The sequence below is a fragment of the Durio zibethinus genome, chromosome 20, assembly GCF_047325235.1.
Source record: "Durio zibethinus cultivar Kanyao isolate XHJ-2024 chromosome 20, ASM4732523v1, whole genome shotgun sequence".
In the NCBI taxonomy this organism is placed as follows: domain Eukaryota; kingdom Viridiplantae; phylum Streptophyta; class Magnoliopsida; order Malvales; family Malvaceae; genus Durio; species Durio zibethinus.
In genome coordinates this window covers 1,357,200-1,377,266 of record NC_143181.1, presented here as the reverse complement: position 1 = coordinate 1,377,266, position 20,067 = coordinate 1,357,200, and the positions used below count along the sequence as shown (strand labels likewise).

Genomic DNA, 20,067 nt, shown 5'->3' with positions numbered 1-20,067 from the left:
GTAAAGTCAATTCGTAACCTTCCAAATTGCACTGAAATCATGACCTTTTGGCATTCATCATTGTCAACCTTTTCTGTTCCTGTGATCACTTTGTCATTAATTGCTTGCATCATCACTGGAGATCTTAGACAAAGCCAGCCTGAAAGCCAGGTGGGCCCGTTAAAGATCTGTTTTCTTTCACAGTTATTTTTATAATTCATTTTCTCGGTCACAAACTCACCAGTGCACATGAAATTCTACTGATACCGATGTTAGTCAAATTATTTGGTACTAGTCCGGAGGAAGCTAGCGGCATGTCATGTTTTGGCCTGGGACGACTGCCCCTGGCATTACCATGCTAGTTAGTATCCAACGTTACTTGCGAATCTGGCAGATGGTCAAAGGCTCAAAGCCAACACCATTCGTAGAATATATGAAGTAGAAAACAAATCCAATAATAACCGTAACGTACAATCAAATCTCTACATTTCTCCATCTAAACTCTCCACTCCACTTTCCTACCGCTGCTCCTTCCTTCCCTCAAAAGCTCATATTTCAATCTCAGATCCAAACAAAGTTCCAGAATTTACACCCAACAAACAAGCGACCACAAACGGGAAGAAGATACGGGGAAGAAAATGCCTAAACTATCTAGCACCCTCTATCTCTGTTTACGTTCTCTTGTTTTCATGATCACATTTTCGAAGCTGTTGTTTGCAGCAAATTCTAGAACATGTCCAGCAGATGTGCAAGTACTCAAAGATCTGAAAAACGGGGTGGACCCCCGCTCCATAGCTCCCGGATCTTGTTTGAGCTCATGGGATTTCTCCTTGGATCCATGTGACAACATCTTCAGTGACCATTTTACTTGCGGGCTTAGGTGCGATAGAATCGTTTCTGGTTCTGCTCGAGTCACAGAGATCACTCTTGACCCTGTTGGTTACTCCGGTTCACTCACTTCAACTTCATGGAACCTCCCTTATCTACAGATATTGGACATCTCGGACAATTCGTTCTCTGGCTCAATTCCTGATTCCTTCTCCAATTTAACTCGTTTGCGTCGACTTTGTCTGTCTAGGAACTCACTCTCCGGGGAAATACCTGTCTTACTTAGCTCACTTTCTCACCTTGAAGAACTTTACCTTGATAACAACCATCTCCATGGACCCATTCCTTCAAGCTTCAACAACCTAACAAGCCTGAAACGACTTGAAATCCAACAAAACGACATCTCTGGTGAGTTTCCCAATCTGGGTTCACTCAAAAACCTCTACTTTCTCGATGCTAGTTATAACAACATATCCGGTGGAGTCCCAGCAACGCTTCCAACATCTCTCGTCGAGATCACAATTAGAAACAATAAACTGGGAGGAAATATTCCAGATAACATCGACAATATGAGTTTTTTGCAAGTTCTAGATCTCAGTCACAACATATTATCCGGATCTATACTGTCAGTTCTTTTTGAACATCCCTCCCTGCAACAGCTTGCTCTTTCTTACAACAACTTTTCATTTTTACAAGTACCAGTTGACATGGGTTTAAACAGTAAATTGATAGCTGTTGATTTAAGCTACAACAAGCTTCGAGGTTTCTTGCCAGCTTTCATGGCGTCGATGCCAAAGCTTGCAGCTTTATCTTTGGAGCATAACAAGTTCACAGGTATGATACCAGCTCAGTATGCACTCAAAACTGCTGTTCCTGGGAACAATACTTCGTCTTTTGAGAGGCTGTTGCTGGGTGGGAATTACTTGTTCGGGCCAATTCCTGGTCCTTTTTTGGGTCTCAAACCGGGTTCTGCTGAAGTCAGCCTGGTGGATAATTGCTTGTATCGGTGTCCTGACGCTTTCTTCTTCTGCCGAGGTGGGGATCAGAAATCCTTGGTGGATTGTAAGAGCTTTGGGCCTGCAATTCCTTAGAAACAAATTAACCCCGAATTGTATTACATGACATTATTCTCTAGCTTTTCTTTGCTTCTTTTACTGTGAAAAAGTTACAAATTTAAGAGAACAGAAAATATTGCTTGCTGTTTTACATTAGCTTTCCGGCTTTGTTTTTTAATTTTGTATAATGAACAAACTAATCTTGCTGAGGAGTCGATTGAAATTTCAATGCTTATAGTTTAAAGTGACCAAAAGAGAGCCTGCCACAGTGAAGTAAAAGGCATGGGGCTTATGCACTTTCAGATTTTGCCTGTGTTTCGTGGAGCATTGTCTTGGAAAGGAGTAAAGCGATAACTTATTATTGTACAATTGCTGTTAGTATTCTAGTAATTCTACCATCTGGCGTTGATTCTTTTGCTCGCAAAGTACAAATGGGAAACTGCGCAGCATTGTCCAAAGGAAAGGGAAACCCGTTAATAATTTCACCCACCCCAGGCTAAGCGACAACAGTGCTGATACACTCAGATTTCTCATGTGAATCGGTCTAGCAATCCCCTGGCATGCATTGTCATCATTTTCTTTATAACGGCTGAAGGTTATTACAAGCAAGGTTTTCATTAAAAAAAAAAAAACAATAGCAAACTATATAATCCTTGAGGATTTGATTGAATACTGTATTAAAGATGTATTTTTGAGCCAACAATCATGTGGTCACAAATTTTAGCTATATATATTAGGTTTGTATGACCAACAAGGTTTATTTAGTTTGGCCAAAAAAAAAAAGGTTTATATAGGGAAAAAATAGAATAACTAGTTAATGATACATAAATTTCGTAAGAAAAAATTTCATGCATAAATTTTTCGTCAATTTGATCTGATGTAATTTCCTGTTATCTGGAGATTTTCTCCATTCCCTTGGTGGGATCTCAATAGGATTCCCTTTCTTCAATATAATTTACATCAACAATAACTGTTGCCATCAAGTTTGAGTGGGTATCCATTTTATAAAAGCAAGCTATTTGCAATGCAGTGGTTCCATGTGCATTGTTCCTATTACCGGTAGACAGACAGCATTAAAGACCCTTCTTCAGCTTTGCCATTCTTTTATACCATGATTTCATTTTCTGTCATAGTTGTCTATTATATAAAGCTTTTTTCTGGATGAATTTTGTCAATTTTACATTGGAGGAAAAAGAATCCAAAGTTGGGTGATGAAAACCATGCCCAATGATTCTGGAATAATCAATATTCAGTATGGTATCTCAAGCGGATAAGGATAGGAGACTTTTCCTCCCTGAGTTTAATGTTGAAAATCCCAAAGATTTATTTACTTTGATGAGGATGATTTAATGGTTAAATTGCAGTACAACAAGTGCAAAATTTAAAGAAAGAAACCTAAAATGTTGGAGTTATACAAAACCTTTCTGTTTTTAATATATAAACCATTACTTGATGGGCAATCAACCATTGCATATGAATTCGGAAGACTACCTCGGTTCTGCAACGTCATCGCTTTTTTTTTTTAAATTCTTAATTTACTTTTAAACTCATCCTGCTATTTTTCTAATTGAAAAAAATATTATACACATAACTGTTTTTTAATTTATAATTTTTAAATACCAACTCTAATAATATGTCAACTAATTTCAGAAATAGCCTATGCAATGTTTTCGTTGTAATGCTTAAAACACAACAATTAATCGACATGCAAGAAAATCTTAAAAAGAAAAACTCAATTGGGCCACAATCTAAGCCTACCTCCAAGTTATATTTCTTAAAATTCAACTTTAGCCCAACATTTGCTGTATATTAACTGAGGCTAACTCAGATATTGAGGGCCCATTGTGACTACCAAATTTCGAGCAGGAATTCCTGAAGAATAAAAAAGACCGGACAAGTGAAAGAATTCTGGACGCTGTTGAGTACTAACAACACGTTGTTATTGTTGATGTTTCGATTGACATCCGATGAAGATGTATATAGAAACAGATCCAACAGTAGTGGCTGGTATACATTGATGGCTACCCAGGAATTCTGATAACATTTCTGTGCCTCGTTCAAAATAACTCTATGAATGGTGTGGATGATAAAGATATCAATCCCAATTCCAAACTTGAATCAATTGTGATTCAGTATCCATTGAAATTGTCATCTTCAAGAATTTGCAAGTGGTGTAAATCCTGGAAAACGTCATCCAATGCGAGCATTTTTTTTTGTTTTCTCCATTACGTATGTCCGGAAGTAAGTCATAAGCAAGAAGGTGGTTCATTAATTACGGTTCTTGTAGATGATAGCATCGTTTTCCAAATCTTTTTAGGCACAGCAGTGGTCCAAGTCCTCATCAAATTAATGGTTTGGTTAGATCTAGGATCTCTATTGACTGTGCAGTCCCACCCAGAGTGCAGCTTCATCGATGCAATAAAAAGCTTAGCAAACCCATAAATAATTTTGCTTTTTTTTATCTGAAAAATGGTGGCCAGGTGGGGCAATTACTCCGGGACCGAAGATGTTAATGGTATATCCCTCCCAACAAATTTCGTCTCCAAAATTTAAACCCCCGCAGATTGATAGGTAAAGCTCGCTTGAGGCCAATCATCTACCGTTAGATCAACACCTTGTTGGTAAACCCATATATGGTTGAGCATAGAGATTTGGACCTTTCTAAAGCTTTATTGCAATCGTATTAGATGCAGGAGGAATGTTGACTCATACATCAAATTAAGAACACCTTTGGGTGGCCAATTATGTTTGGGTGGTTAAATTTGTAGCGAAACAGCCCTTGGAGAGGCAAATGGGCAGGAGTGTGGGGGAGTGGCCATTGGTGATTGGCCAAGTGGGGAGCCCAATGTCGGTAAAAACCCTTCATTTCTGGCCAATGGTGATGTTCATTATTGATGTTGAAGATAACCGAGGATCGGAACTGCTTTGCGACCAAAGATCTCTGTTCCCCATACTTCTTCTCCAGTCGCATCCCATCCCATCCCATCCCACGCTTCTTTTGTCGTTCTTAGAATATCTTCTTACGCAACTTTTTCTTTACTATTGGCTTTTTCATGAATAACAGGTTTCAATCTCATATCATATAAAAAATATATAATAAATTATTATTAATTAAAATCAACACTCTCTTTCGATTTAGATTTGTTAAAATCTTAAAAAAAAAAAGATTTGTTAGCATTAATTAATTGAGGAACCAATCATTGAGTGAAACGTATTGCTTCAGTTGGACCCTCTGTTTTATTATGAGGGATTATTTTATATAAGGTGTAAATGAATAAATGTACAGATGTTGTGCTTGTTTGAATATATTAATAGGTAATTAATTGGCATGTCATGTCATGGAGGTAGCCATCCTATTGTCAATGAACCATTATTGCTTGCTTCCTAGCCACTTCCTTTGACTTGTAGTATAACATTTTCAATAATTATCTTGTTAATTATTAATATCCATGTTTAAGTTTGATTTTTTAATCTAAAGTGTAAAAATCAACTTTTTTTTTTTTTGTTAATTATGTGATTCTCAAATTCTTTTGAGTCTTTTCTATTATGCACCACTTTCCAAGATCTCAATAAATTGTTTGTCTTCAACACGTGCAAGGCTTCATCCAGTACTAATTTCTGCTTTAATAGGGTAAAATTTCAATAATTTTAAATTAATTAATTTAATTTGTTTTAATAAATTCAAAAATTTTACATTTATAATTTTTTTTTTATTTTAGGACTATGATTTTTTTTTTTTATAAAAAATCAAATGATCGGCATCCATCTTATAAATTATAGACATGCATGAATTTCTTTTAGGTATTTTTCCTTTGATTTCAGTGAGAGCCAATTTGTAGACCAAGTGAACAGTATTGGAATCGAATTGAAAGACAAGGGCCAATTATTGGTGTCTTATCACCTCCACAGTGTGATCATAGATATATTCCTGTTTTCATGCCATGTTATTCTTATTCACTTTCAAGATTTCTAGATAAAATATATATATATATATATATATATATGTATGTATGACATTATGAATACGATCATATCTTTGAAAGCTAGAAAAAAATGTTGTTTTGTCCTCTTTTGTTTCTTCATTGCACCATGATCATATCCATCTGAGCCACTTGACCGACCACTTTTGGTTAATGCTTTTGTGGGCACAATCCACAATTGTTGCTGCCCTATATATATAATCTAAATATTTGTTTAACATATATAAGCATATATGATTTATTGGTTTGCTTTGTAAATGCGAAATTACTGTGCCACCTTTTTGTATATTATCCTATGTGCTGAAACTCAATCTATTGCTTAATAAGTATATCCCTAATACTGAACTTTTTTTGAGCTTTTTAATAATTTTAAACTTAAAGTTGAGCATGCTAAGGTTTCATGGCAGCAGATAGAGACTAGATTTCATGTACTGATCATCCTTCCCTAACAAAAAAAAAAAAGTAAAAGAAAAAAAGTACAATAACTCAACTAATTTGAAAGTAAGTTATTAATGTACAAACCTTTTCCAATAATGGAGGCACGTGGGAGGTTGATGATTGATCCGTCCTTTTAAAAGATCTCCACCGCCTTTGACTTGATGGGTGAGAAAGAGAGAGATAGATGGGAAATTAAAAAAAAAAAAAAAGGGTTGCAGAGAAAAATATATGCTCTAGCTGGACACATGTTATAAATCAACATTTATTAATCAAGATTCAAGTATAGAATTTTTTTTTTATATAAATAAAAGTTTAGAACAGGAGAAATTGCTTCAGTTTTAAGATTACGGTCAATCATCAATTCGATTAAAATTTATAAATTTATTAAATTTTTATTTATAATTTTTTTAAATTTATAAATCTTCTATTAATAAAAAATTTGAAACAATTTGAATTTGAATGCTTAACATTCATCTTTTATCACTTTTGTCAACTATAATTAATAATATACAATTATAATATATATATATATATATATATATTATAGAGTAAGCAATTGATTACATCAATAACGAGTACTCTTTTCTTTCTATTTTCAACTTCAAAGATGACAAAAGAATTCCTTGAAATTTTAAATCCCATGGTTTACCCCATGATTTCTTTCTATTATAGATTCATCGAAAGAGTTGATATATATAAAATCCAATGATCAGAAATATGTTTATGTACTTTGCCCTGCTCGAGAGACGGTAGTACATGTTGGTTGATAAAAAACATGACTCGATGAGTATCGTGGCCATGCATATAGCCAGGGTTTGATTTACAAATATAATCTCTTAATAAAATCAAGATTCAAAGTTCCATAACTAATCCTTTTCCGTTTTCACAAGTGATCGTTGGCAAATCCATGATGAAACTCAGTTCCAATATTACCAGCAGATCAATCACTTAATGCTTTTATATAGCGAATGATGATTCATAAGAACCTGAGAGCTTAAGTCATTGTTAAAATTGTTAAGCTTTTTTATAGCATGTTGAAAGGAGCAAAGGGTTATACATATGCTTCTTATTATGTTGTTTTTATCCGTATTTCTTGAACCATCTGAGTTATTTTTACTGAAAGAACTGTCATGGCTTTGTATAAGACTCACAGCAATGAAATAGATGGGCATTTAGGCAAATTTAAGAATTGATTGCATGGCTGACAAAACCAGCAAGGTGATTGGGTGATCAGAGTGTGGTTCCCCTTTACAAGAAATGCAGAAGTAACATCCTAACAAACGAGGGATTCGACTAATCAAATATAAAAGCATTAATATTCCTTTGAAATGGGGATTGAGTAGAAGTATTAATGGATAGGATTAGATTAGATTTGGGTCATACTCATATTTAGTATTAATAATTTATATATTTATTTAAAATTTATTTGGTTTGAAATTTTAAATTTTAAATTTTTTTAAAATTTAACTTAAATTAAAAAAAATAAATATTAAATTCATTTATTAAATTTAATATATGTAATAAAAAAAATAAAAATGTGATTAAATTAAGTTTAATATAATTATATTTAATTTTCATATATATAAAAATTATAAATATAAAAATTAAAAATAAAATTTTATAAAAATAAAAAATATGTTTAATAAAATATATATAATTTTTATTTTTAATTTTTATATATATGTAAATTAATTTATATATAATATATATAAATAAATAAAATTATATACAATAAATTTGAGATCGGATTCGAATTTTAAATTTTTATTTAAAATTTAATCTAAATTTTAAAAAGATCTAAAAATTATGTTAAAATCCGTTTAAAAAATTTTAATTTTTTTATCTAAATTCTCTTAAAATTTGGATGAATCTTTAAATTTATACAAATCTTTAAATTTATACAAATAACTTAACCCTTGAACAAATTTACAATTGAATTTAAGAATAAAATTCCATCTCATTTCACTCCAACTCCAAACTTTTAACTAATAATTTCAAACATTGTGATGGCTGTTGATTGGCCATTTGGCTTGTATTTTGCTTTCAATTATCCATTTCTGTTAAAAAAAATGCACAAAATTGTCATTATCTGACAGACCTTGATGATACAAAACATCTAATTGAAAAAAAAAAAGAAAGAAAGAAAAGAAAAGTAATAATATAATTGCCTAATTGGTATTCCCCAACTATTAATATAAGAAAGAAATTGAAAATTAAAAGGATAATATACAATAAATATAGTACATATGATCCACGATATAATATTGACAAAACATTAAATATTATTAAAAGATTACTAATTTAAAGATACAACTCATAAGTAATAACCTCATTATTCAAAAAAGGAAATAATAGCTATAATTTTTTTATCAAGATAAAATTTAATAGTTGAAAAGAATATCGTATTTTTAAAGTAAAAAAAATAATTTTTTTAAATTAATAAAATATTTATTAATAAAAGATCATAAAAAATTAAATTAAAAATATTTTATATTTAAACTCTAAATCTTAATTATTTATGTTAATGATATAACTATAATTTTTTTTACTATACAAACTTAATTTACTTAGTATTTTGCTAAACAGTAATGACATAGGCCGACAATTATTACTCTTTGACTGAAAGCACTTGTAATTTTTATTTATTTCAACTTTCCAACAGTTATCACTGGAACCTAAGATTGGAAGATCAAAAAAGGAAAAAAAAATCACCACAGAAAGTGGAGCAACCTATCCGTATTAAAGTGTCTCTCTTTATCCTTACACAGCAGTGAAAAACGAATCCCCCACTATCCCACAGTAATCTATTGATTCTATATTTACCCCTGGATAGGTACGCTTATAACCCCCTCTTTCCAACTCTGCTGGGGTTCCAAATTGCAACTCTTTGACTCAGTCCTTTCTTTCAGGAATAGAAAGCGATCGGATTGGAGCAGAAGATTAACAAAGAGATGAAGATTCAGTGCGACGTGTGTAACAAAAAGGAGGCCTCCGTGTTCTGCACCGCAGACGAGGCCGCCCTGTGCGACGCTTGTGACCACCGCGTCCACCATGCCAACAGGCTTGCTTCTAAACACCAACGTTTTTCCCTTCTCCATCCTTCCTCTTCTAAACAAGCTCCTCTTTGCGACATCTGTCAGGTTTTTTTTTTTTTGTTTTTCCTTCTTACTCTGACTTTGTGCTTGTATGCTTTTTATTACTGTGTAGAATTTTTTGGAAGTTGGTGTTTTGATTTGTTGGTTGTTTTTTTTTTTTTTTTTTGGGTAGGAGAAACGGGCCTTCTTGTTTTGTCAACAAGACAGGGCAATTCTATGCAGAGATTGTGATGTTCCAATTCACTCAGCAAACGAACTCACCCAGAAGCATAACAGATTTCTACTTACAGGGGTTAAGCTCTCTGCTACCTCGGCTGTCTACACATCCTCCATCGTTTCCTTATCCAACGGTGGTGATTCTGTTCCTGAATTCAAGTCTCAACCATTGGTCAAGAATCCTGTCTCTGCTTCTCCAGCGAATTTGAATCCATCTTCGCTTGCTAAATCTTCATCCATGAGTACAACAGCAGCATCAGTAATTAGCAAGAGCAGTGGAGAAAATCTGTTAGAAAGTGAAGGGGGTATTTCAACGAGTAGCATATCCGAATACTTGATAGAGATGCTTCCAGGGTGGCGCGTTGAAGATTTCCTTGATTCCTCATTACCTCCCTTCGGTTTCTGTAAGGTTTGCATTGATCCATCATTGATCTATTGCTTTCCCTTTCTAGCTTGTAAGCCCTGCCACAGTATAATATATTTTCTTTTGACAATTTGATTTTGAATGATATGATTGTCTTTTTAATCTGGATAAGTTTTGTTTTTTGGTCTAATTTTGTTAAGAGTGATGATGGTATGTTGCCGTTTTTTGATGCTGATCTTGAGAGCAATATGACTACGTTCTCACCAGAAAGTTTGGGTCTTTGGGTTCCGCAGTCACCATCTTCCCTGTATCCTCCCCAATATTCTTCACAAATGGGAGGCCAAATTGGGGTCAAGGAGACAAAGGAAATTGTAGGCATGAAAGCTAACGGGAGAAGGGCAGATGATGCCTTTACAGTACCACAGATCAGCCCTCCGTCCACTGGCTCCAAGAGATCTAGGCCTCTCTGGTAGGATCAGATCTTCAAAGTACAAAAGCTTCGTGTTCTCTTATTGTTTGACGAGGGGCTTAAGTTCCCATCTTTGCCTTATATTTGTATTTTCTGTCTTCCCGTTTATTGCCAAGTTGATTTCAGTTTGATGTTTCATTTTCCCTACTCTAATAGGGCCGGTTTTGTTTGCAGTATTTTGTTCCTTTTTCCCTCTCTATGTACTTGGGGGAATGCAACTACTTTGTAAATATCAATGAAACTTTTCGAAGTTACTTCTCTTTGCTTGTACTAATTTTCCCATATTCAATTCAATCTTCAGTTAAAGATTACAATCAGTCAGAACATAGAAAAATATAGAACATTTTAAACTGGAATCTAGCAAATGACATATCGTTATCTGAAAACCTTGAGAACAATTGAAGTGAAAATGTATCAAGAGACAGTCAAGGGAACAACTAATCGCCCTTTTGGTCGGGGAGATATATGATGTTATTGACATTGGGAACTGACAGAAATTGTAAGAAAGGTACAAGAAGATAGATGATAGTTATGATGAATTGCTGATGGGATCGGATAAGAAAAGGGGGGATGGAGGGGTAGGCAGAAAGGGTATGGTCTGGTTTTGTCTTAAAAGCAGATTGCAGTGTCCTGGTGGGACAAACACACCCCAAAGGCCAAAATCTATTGGATATATATTGAAGATAGCTATTTAGTTTTAGTAGTTCATTCAACAAATTGAAAACTTGCGAACCAAAATAGGGTGAAAAAAATAATTCCAAAATTAGTAGTAAGACTTTTGTTTCAAACAGAGCATATGCAAACGTGAATCTCATGTTTTTGTTCTTTTGTCAAGTGAATGTTGTATGCTTTGAATTTTGTGGTACATCGTCTGTGTTCACTTTATTAAGACCAGAAAAAGAAGAAAAAACAACAAATCTTTTCAGGAGTTACATCAATTACAGTATTGGTCGGGGGCCGAAAGGTTCATCTATGTATTGACCACGCAAACCTAAGCCTACCTAAGCGAACTCGAAGCATTGTCCTGTCTTATGCGCAATCTGCGCGCTGCCCAGGCGCCCTTTTTTTCACTTTTTGGTTGGTTCTAATGAGCAATAATTGACCTTTGTTCTTACTCCTCACACGGAATATCACAACAACGTCTTGATTTGCTTGATTATGGCATTTGTGGCGTTTCAGGGGTCGGTTCTGCCTACGAGACAAGCTGACATTTTATTGTATTTGATTTTGTGATGAGCTTGCTGTTTTTAATTCTTGAATTGGGCCTGTTTCATTTTACTAATTGTATGGCCGAGGCCTTTTCTCTATCGCTCAACTGTTATTCTGTTGGAGGGAGTGAGTGTGCTGTGTTGTGGGGAGAATGGAAGTTTATAGCTGGCATTGTTGTGAGACCAACTTAAAAATAGAAGCACGAGAATAGTAAGGATTCTGTTATGTGAAATGAAATGAATCTCCCTTCTTCTTGAAATTTCTTCTTATCCTTCTGTAGCTTTCTTCTCTATTCCTTTCTCTATTCTTTCATTTTGCTATTTCAGTTACAAAATTTGTAGTCCGTAAGAAAGAGAATGCATCAATGGTATCAGAGCTGAAAAACGTTAGTTCCCAACTTAACCAGTTATCTGTTAGTCTGGACAATATAAGTGAAGCCATTAGTGAATATGAGACACATATGGAGGAGAACCAGGAAGCTGAGCAAAAATCATCTATGGCAGCAACCGTTCTCTCGCCCTTGTCCTTAACTACTGATCTCGTAATGACTAGAAAGTCCTTACCTTCATTTATTAGGGTTTGTTTAGTATCTCGAGTGTTGAATGACTAAGATTTTTGAATTAAATTGCGAAATGGTTATTGAACATGCTGAACACTCGACTGTTGGGTCTTTTGAATTAAAGAATATGCAACCTTTTGTTGAATGGAATGGATTTATGTCTGTTGAGGTAGTATACAATGAAAATTTTGCTAAACTTTCCTTGTTGAGGGATGTTGAAGAGAGTGGGAAGTTTGTAATGGCCTACTCAATAGTAGTGTTGAGGGCTGGGAAAAAGTTTGTTGTTGTTCATGATCCCTACCAGTTTTAGGCTTTTGGTAATGGACCTGAGGAGCAATGGTGTTGTAGTGTTTGTTTCAACTAACAAAATGGTTTCTGTTTGGACTTCGATGTTATGTGGATTTTTGGAAAGTGGTAGAGTTTGTGAGGCAAATAGATTTTTCAATGGCATATTTGAACAGATTGTTGTGTCATGGAATTCTATGATTGGTGGGCTTATTAAGGATGAGGATTTAGAGGAGGCAAGAGTTTGTTCGAGGAATCGAGTCAAAATGACAATAGTGGAAGAGAGAAGGCTGCAAAACCCTTACATGCTTTCGTAGGAACCTAAGGCTATAAAATTTTGAGAGGGCAGGGCAAATCTGTAGCTAAAAGGTTGAGTAATACTGCTCCACTGATTAAGAGGGTTAATGTGTCGGTGGTTAAAGAAGGTGAAGAAACATATCTTGTGCGGGTAGTTTATTTGTAGCGTACAAAAGGAAGTTCCATGAATAGTACTTGCCTTCCTTTCAAACCAACAAAAACTTCATCCATTTCCGATGTTAAGAATGCCTTTGTTATAGATTTTCAGGGAAATGAGATTCAACAGGAGGGAATTGCTCTAGAAAAGTGTAACAATCCTGCAGAAGGCAGCAAGAATTCAGATATGAAGTTTAGTAATGACATCGCAGAAAGTAAAATGTCCAAGGTGAAAATTGCAGCCGTTGCAGCTCAAGATGTTCTTGTGCTAAAAGGATTACACTCTAAGCTCTCCAAAAACCTTTCACTGATCTGCTAAAGCTTAGGTATAAGATTGCCTTCTATGCAACAAAAATCATATTGATTGTTGATGTTGCTAAAAGAGTGATGGTAAACACACAGAGGGTTACACGCCATGCGATACTAGAGCGCCTATCTGTTGTAGTTGTTATAAACAAAGTTGACTGGCTGATAACAGAACTTAGGTCCTTGCTAAGGCTGGGTTGCAACACTATTTTGAGTTTAGCCTCAAGCTTCACTAATATGCTAGTTCAGCACATTACATCTTCCAAGCATAAGAAACAGGATATAGCAGAAGCTAGAAAAAAATTTTCTGGAAAACAACCTGACAGCAAGTATACTTCAGTCCATGCTCTAATGGATGAAATCCTTGGTGTTAACACTCTTTTTGGTCTTACAAGTTTCTGCAATTCATCCTTGAGGACAAGGATGTTTTTCAACGAGGGAGTATTTGTTACATTCTAAGTTATTGTATTTGATTATGTGATGGGCTTGCTGTTTTTAATTATTGAATTGGGCCTGTTTCATTTTACCAATTGTATGGCCGAGGCCATTTCCTTATTGCTCAACCGTTGTTCTGTTAGAGGGAGTGAGTGTGCTGTGTAGTAGGGAGATTGGAAGTTTGCAGCTGGTATTGTTGTGAGACCAGCTTGAAAATAGAAGCATGGGAATTGTAAGGATTCTGTTACGTGAAATGAAATGAATCTCCCTTGTCATTGAAATTACTTCTTCTCCTTCTATAGCTTTCTTCTCTATTCCTTTCTCTGTTCTTTCATTTTTCTATTTCAGTTACAAAATTTGTAATCCGTAAGAAAAAGAACTCATCATTGTTTCGTTAGGATTCAGGTTGAATTGCTGCATCGTCAAAAAAATTCAAGGACAAGAGAAGTTATCTTATCTTCAATATCAAGATAAACCATCAACTCATAAAAGAATTTACGAATCTTTTGAGAATTTTTAACTTTTCAAATCATCAATAAACAAAAAATTAAAAGAATTCAGATCTGAATATTTTACTTTCATACCTTAAATCTTAATCACATGCACCAATACGTATTGGCACGGCATCCTCAAAATGATGGTTTGCCTAATTGAACTCAAACTCATAAAAGTGGGTAAAAGATGATTATAGAGGGTAAGTGGGTCTATTCCTTTTGTTGTGACAGCCAAATCTTCTAGCCCAAAATCTGTTAATGGATCTTTGGACTATATACCCCAAATTGTTTCTTTACTTTGAGTCGGACCAGGTCTACTGAAGCCCAAGTTCTGCTTATGTTTATTTTTTCTTTATCCTTTTCTATAATTATCAGAAAAGTATTTAAAACTTATGGTCTGGCTCGTCTATAATTTAAGATATCGGCTATTTGGCCACTCATCTTGTGATATGGAAAATGTGAAAATTAAGAATGAATTTTCACTCAATATATATTTTTTCAAATTATATGTATAAACATTGATCAAAAAGTATACTTTAATTAATAATTATGTGAGTATAATAATTACGTAATCTACTGATAAAGTATTAAATTTTTAATTTTAAGGATAAGAATAAACTGGTGACAATTCCAAATAAAAAAAGAATATGATGTAGATTTTCACCAAGGTATTTTTGTAATTTTTTGCTTCAAATTACACCTTGACCATGCGACGCTCAGAATAATAAAATAATTTTCCCGGCATCAAAGGGCTAATTCTTGGGCAGCTATTGGCAATTTTCATATGATTGAAGCATATGAGCAAGCTGGAATGGGAGGCCACTCAAAGGCAAAGGTGAAAGGATTTTGGCTAGAGGGTTTATTTATTAATTTATATAACGAGTAGATTAATTAATCAAGACCTTTTTTTTTTTTTTTTTTCTTTCATCTGAGTTGGGCAGCCCAGAATGCCCTTGGCAGTTGCCAATGATTAGATGAAAAACTACGTTTGTTTGCTTTTCTTTTCCTGGGTGGTCCTGAAAATAGGATAATAGTAGTCTAGATCGAGCTGTCTCAAGATTTGCTTTGTCATCCAAAGATAGGAGTAGTGGCCCCGTATAATTTCAGTTGCATCAACCTGCAAATCCGATGAAAATTCATTTTCTTTTAACATCAATGCAATGGGTATTGAAAAGGAACTAGAGAAATAAACACTTACATTTTCAATCCCTTGAAGATCAACGGGTTGAATTCCAGCCAATCCCGTGGAAAGAATGCTGCAGACAGGAAATTGAAAAACGAGAACAAAATTAAAAAAGAGGAAGGTACAGGGTAACAAAATTAAAAAAGAGGAAGGTACAGGGTTTGAAAACCTACTAGTAGTAGCATCAGTTTTGAACATCCGGATGATAAACACAAATAAAATCATGATCATTCGATGGAAGAAATCCTATTTTATTTCCCCCTATGATTAATCGATGATAGTAAGTATACACCAATCACTTGCCTGGCACGAAAAATTATTCCAAGCGTCCAATCATTAGTACTGTAAACATTGACAAATCGTCCTGCCACCATCTGCAAACCAGGAGCAGATACTTAATGAAAGAAGAGAAGCGGAAAGAACAAAATTAGTGCTTGAAAGCAGTCAAGAATACTTTTCTGGCGTCTTCCCAATTTTCATCGTTTATTGAAACTGGTGCTCCAAGAAGAACAACCCTTTCAACAAGTTTAGCTGCAGAAATATGGTTGAAGAGAAAACTTATCAAACGGTCAATCCGAGCTACTGGTAAAAATGATAAAAAGATGGTGATTGGTGATCTTGCCATTATCTCCTTTTGTTTCAGCTAGACACTGGAGACATTTCAAGATTACTCGGCCACCCAATGAGAAACCAACGAGTGTCACGGGTCTGAAACAAGAATATTTAAACCAAGGCAATAACTCAACTACTGTCATGTTGCAAAAAGATCAGATTTTTACATGATCATATGTGGCTACCTGTTTCCCTGCAATCCATTTAGCAACACTTCAGCTAACAGCTTTCCAGCTTTATCAGATCTGAGGCAATATACACAAAAAGTTAGGGGATTGACAACTATGATGCAAAGAATCCAAGAATGCCCAAGGGAAAAATTGGAGAAAAATTGGTCAACATGTTGTGGACAAAAGTGCAGATCGTGCATGCAGACTATATGTCTAATCAAAATGCAGAACAATGTCTACCATCATCCATCTCCATTATACTTTTAAGGTTATCCATTCAAATGAAATAAAGATAACCTGTCAGCAGCAATCGCCCATGCACTATCGATAAGATCAGATGCGGTAACCAAAGCTACTGGCGGAGTTAGTGCTGTTAACAGTGTACTTAATACAGTCAGCATGGCTCCTCCTTGCATTACGTCTAATGCAATTTCTGCAAAATGCAAATACAGCTAGTTTTCAGTCAAAATGTTTTGCCAGTTAGGAAAACTTTATGGCTTACTAAGGTTAAAATTGTACTTGAAGTAAGCCACTCCCGTATTCCCGAGTTCAGTGCAATCAGATTCTCAGACTCCCATTTTAGCACATACCTACGTTGTTGGAACAACGATAATGAGACTAATTTAGTATCAAAACAGGGCGAGCAGCTTCAAGAAAATTGAAGGCTACATCACATGGCAAGCAGAACAAGAATCAATAAAAACAATAATGTCCAATATGTAACTAATATAAAATTCCATTGAACCTAGCAAAATCCATTTTCATTGTTCTTAAAAACGAAATTATTTCATTTAGAGTGGCGGACTGCAATACTGTTTTTCCGGTGTATAATTGTCAACTAATAACAAGAGTAAGTGCGAGTGAGGGTAGGTATGTGCCTCTGTCCCCTTCCTTACTTGCAACTGGATTACACCACCAAAAGATAGAAAGTTTGAAAACCAAATAAGTTTTTGGTTTTAAATTACAAAGAAACTCAAAACAGACAGAGCGTTGAATCTTAAAAACAGAAGGAAAGGAAATTAAACACAAGTACAGAAAAGCAAGAGTCAACCTACAATCAACATCTCACCTCTCCAAGTTATCATTATGATCTTCCCAAGGTCTTAAAAAATCTTCTTCATCAAAGACAATTCCAGAAATCAAGATTCCAACTGCCAGCCGCTGAAAAAATGCGGTTACTTGAAATCAGAAGTAGATTCATGAAATGATCCAGTAAGACTAAGAATGCAAACATCGTGAAGAACAATTTTTAGTAAGTCATAAAGTAGCTTATTCTAAGCAACCACAAATCTAAAGATTTAAAAAAATGAAGGAAAACTCACGCCTTGGTTATGATTTTTCCCAGTTTGTTTGAATTCAAATTCGTCAAGGCCACCCGTTCTTTTAGCCACTTTACTTCCTGCAAGACCAGCGCCAGCAGCTGGGATGCATAGAGAGTAAGTTAGTGGGTTAGTATCCACCAAATACACTACTTCGGTTAAAAAGAAAAAAGGGGAAAAAAAAAGAGAAACACTGAAAGTTTGATAACATCACAACTAGTCTGCACTCTTTGCAGCAAATAGGTCATATTTTACACACTTTAATTGTTAAATTCTCTATTTAGCAAACTTAAAAGTTCTTTATACAGCAAAATTACCTTTGATTGATAGTTTTTAGCTGTTTACTCAGCTGGTGCTGTAAGTGCTAAGTGAAGTTTCTATGATATATAAGCCTGATTTATTGACAATCCTGTCAGGATGCTGACAACATTTTGTTTTACACTTGTACTACTAATTAGTACTGTTGAAGGATTAGAGTATAATAAAAATGTTTAAGATCACCTAAAGTCCAGCATTATGCGGTTCAGTCATGCGTACTATAACTCTATAAGTTCTCAAGAAATAGCACCAAACTTAAAACAAAAGATCACGTACAACGCCCCATCGATCTATACCTCCAAATGATGCAGCAACAGCAGCTGCACCAGCGACTGATCCTGTAGCACTAGCTGCTGCGGCAAATCCACCTGCTCCAACTGCAGGTACAATGCTGCCTAATGTAGGAGCCAGGGCACCTAATCCCTGTGCAATAGCAGGGGCAGCTAGGCCTGTTATGAAATTTTTCAACGGTGAATTTATAATAAAAAATGGGAAAAAAACTTGAGGGAGAAATATATATATATATATATATATATAAATAAGTACAAACTGACGGATTCCATACCACCAGTAAGGGCCATCAAGGTTCCTCCTGTTAAAGCAGCAGCACCAATCATGCCTCCCCGTTTCCAATCATCTGTCGTACTCTTTTTATCTTCCTCTCCATCTTCCTTCTTCAGAGGAACCTTGAGAGAGAAAAGCAACCATTATCTCCATAGCTTCCTACAAAATGAAATTTCCTTAAACAAGGACAGAAAAGTTCAAACGTAGCAAACAAATTACTTGTTAAAAACCAAATGCCATTCACAAATGGTACCTATAACTCAAAAGGGCATTTACAAAAAAGTTGAGTAGTTTAAGCACACAAACCATTTTAATCCATTTGACATTGAGCCAAGTAGCCAGCAAACGCAGAGCTACACGGTGCCGAGCATCATAGCCCTTTGATCCGTCGTCGCTGAGATCATCAGCTACACAAGCTGAAAGAAGCTCATAAAGAACAGTTATTTTCCTCTCCTCAGCAAGCAATTTTCTCTCTTCCATTGGTTTCTCAGAAACTTTACTTCCTGATCCATCCAAATCTTCTTCATCATTGGATACATCGAAAGTAGTCCTTCCAATTCTTCCATTAGGATCCCTAGCTGCAGCAGTTGACTCTGTCATAGGATAACCGCACCTCTCGCGGCACTTAGTTTCATAGTCACCAATCCTATCAATATCCTCAGAAGCAACGAGAGAGCTCTCTAAACTAAGTATTGTAGCATCCACAGCCTTAAGTAAAGCAAGTTCCTTTTCTCGTATTCCAGAAGAGACCCCGTCATTTTCCTCACAGAGTAATGTCAAGAACTGCGCCAAAATAAATATCATGCTCAACAAATAAAACCCAAACAATAGGAAAATCAAATTGTTTCATAATTCGAAGATTTAGATATGAAAATTAAAAAGGGACATACTGATCCAACATGATGCCTTGGTTGAGTAGATACTCCGGCGGTTTCTTTAAGCCCATCCCAAGCTTGATCGTCCACTCCCATAAACCTAAACACCCGTACAAAATTTGTTCCAAAAAAAAGTAAATAAATATAGAAAAAAATGGACCCAAAGCTGGGGGTTATACATTTATACCTGAAAACGGGCAAAAGCAAACCGGAATTCTCATGGATCCAAAGCTGGGGATTATCAGAGACCGAGACAGTGTTATTAGTGCTTGCTCCTTCGCCGATTGGCTCTTCTTTTAGAGAAAGGAGAGGATTCGTTGGGCGTTTTTGGTGAGCCTGAGAATGGTGAAGAGCCAGAGCGAACAGAGCTGAGGCTGCGTATTTCTGTGTTGGTGAAAGTATCGATGTTTCCATTGCCATAAATATCGCTTACAGTTTTGCAATTTGAGAAGGGGAAAAGGGACAAAGAAAAAGATCAACGAAATTTTCAATCATAATTGGTGATGAAAGTAAATGGAAGTCGAAGCTATAGCTTGACTTTTTCAAAAGCGCACCGATTTCGCGGGGAGCAATGTAACGGCTACTGCACGTGATATCACGTGATTATGGACAATAATGGTGGACTATCATGGACTTTAGGGGGCCCATTGGACTCCTATCTAGCTTGGTTTAGGGTCACAACAATTATAGACCTGTGGGGCCCGTTAGACTTACATTTAGCTCGGTTTAGGGTCACACAAAAAATAGACCCCTCCCATCAATTAAACTTATCAATTCATATATTTGTATAATATAAAATATTAAAAATTTATATATTTATGTCATATGTTATATAAAAATTATTTGTCATAATTTATATCA

The 20,067-nt window shown here is 35.2% G+C and overlaps 2 protein-coding genes and 1 pseudogene across 4 annotated transcripts; 2 read left to right on the top strand and 1 right to left on the bottom strand.

Annotated features, from left to right (window-relative positions):
* Positions 1-108: 108 nt before the first annotated feature.
* LOC111315322 (uncharacterized) lies at positions 109-2,497 on the top strand. The gene has a single exon (XM_022916957.2). The coding sequence runs from the start codon at positions 618-620 to the stop codon at positions 1,896-1,898; it is 1,281 nt and encodes a 426-aa protein (XP_022772692.2). The 5' UTR covers positions 109-617; the 3' UTR covers positions 1,899-2,497.
* A 6,624-nt stretch (positions 2,498-9,121) lies between these two features.
* LOC111315321 (B-box zinc finger protein 21-like) lies at positions 9,122-10,694 on the top strand. 2 transcript variants are annotated; one of them, XM_089749543.1, is made up of 3 exons: positions 9,122-9,420; positions 9,548-10,000; positions 10,249-10,694. In XM_089749543.1, the coding sequence occupies exons 1-3, from the start codon at positions 9,232-9,234 to the stop codon at positions 10,426-10,428; spliced, it is 822 nt and encodes a 273-aa protein (XP_089605669.1). In that variant the 5' UTR covers positions 9,122-9,231; the 3' UTR covers positions 10,429-10,694. The 2 variants fall into 2 exon arrangements, with proteins under 2 accessions (XP_089605669.1, XP_022772691.2); XM_022916956.2 differs by having other exon boundaries at positions 9,123-9,420; positions 10,156-10,694.
* Positions 10,695-14,387: 3,693 nt separating this feature from the next.
* On the bottom strand, positions 14,388-19,832 carry LOC111315835 (transmembrane and coiled-coil domain-containing protein STS1-like; annotated as a pseudogene). Its single transcript, XR_016330730.1, has 15 exons — positions 19,394-19,832; positions 19,222-19,306; positions 18,638-19,114; positions 18,333-18,490; positions 18,064-18,216; positions 17,453-17,550; positions 17,200-17,291; positions 16,650-16,720; positions 16,428-16,563; positions 16,146-16,205; positions 15,971-16,056; positions 15,803-15,879; positions 15,652-15,722; positions 15,364-15,421; positions 14,388-15,282 (listed from the first exon to the last, which is right to left on the bottom strand). The product of XR_016330730.1 is annotated as a transmembrane and coiled-coil domain-containing protein STS1-like (transcript).
* Positions 19,833-20,067: the final 235 nt, after the last annotated feature.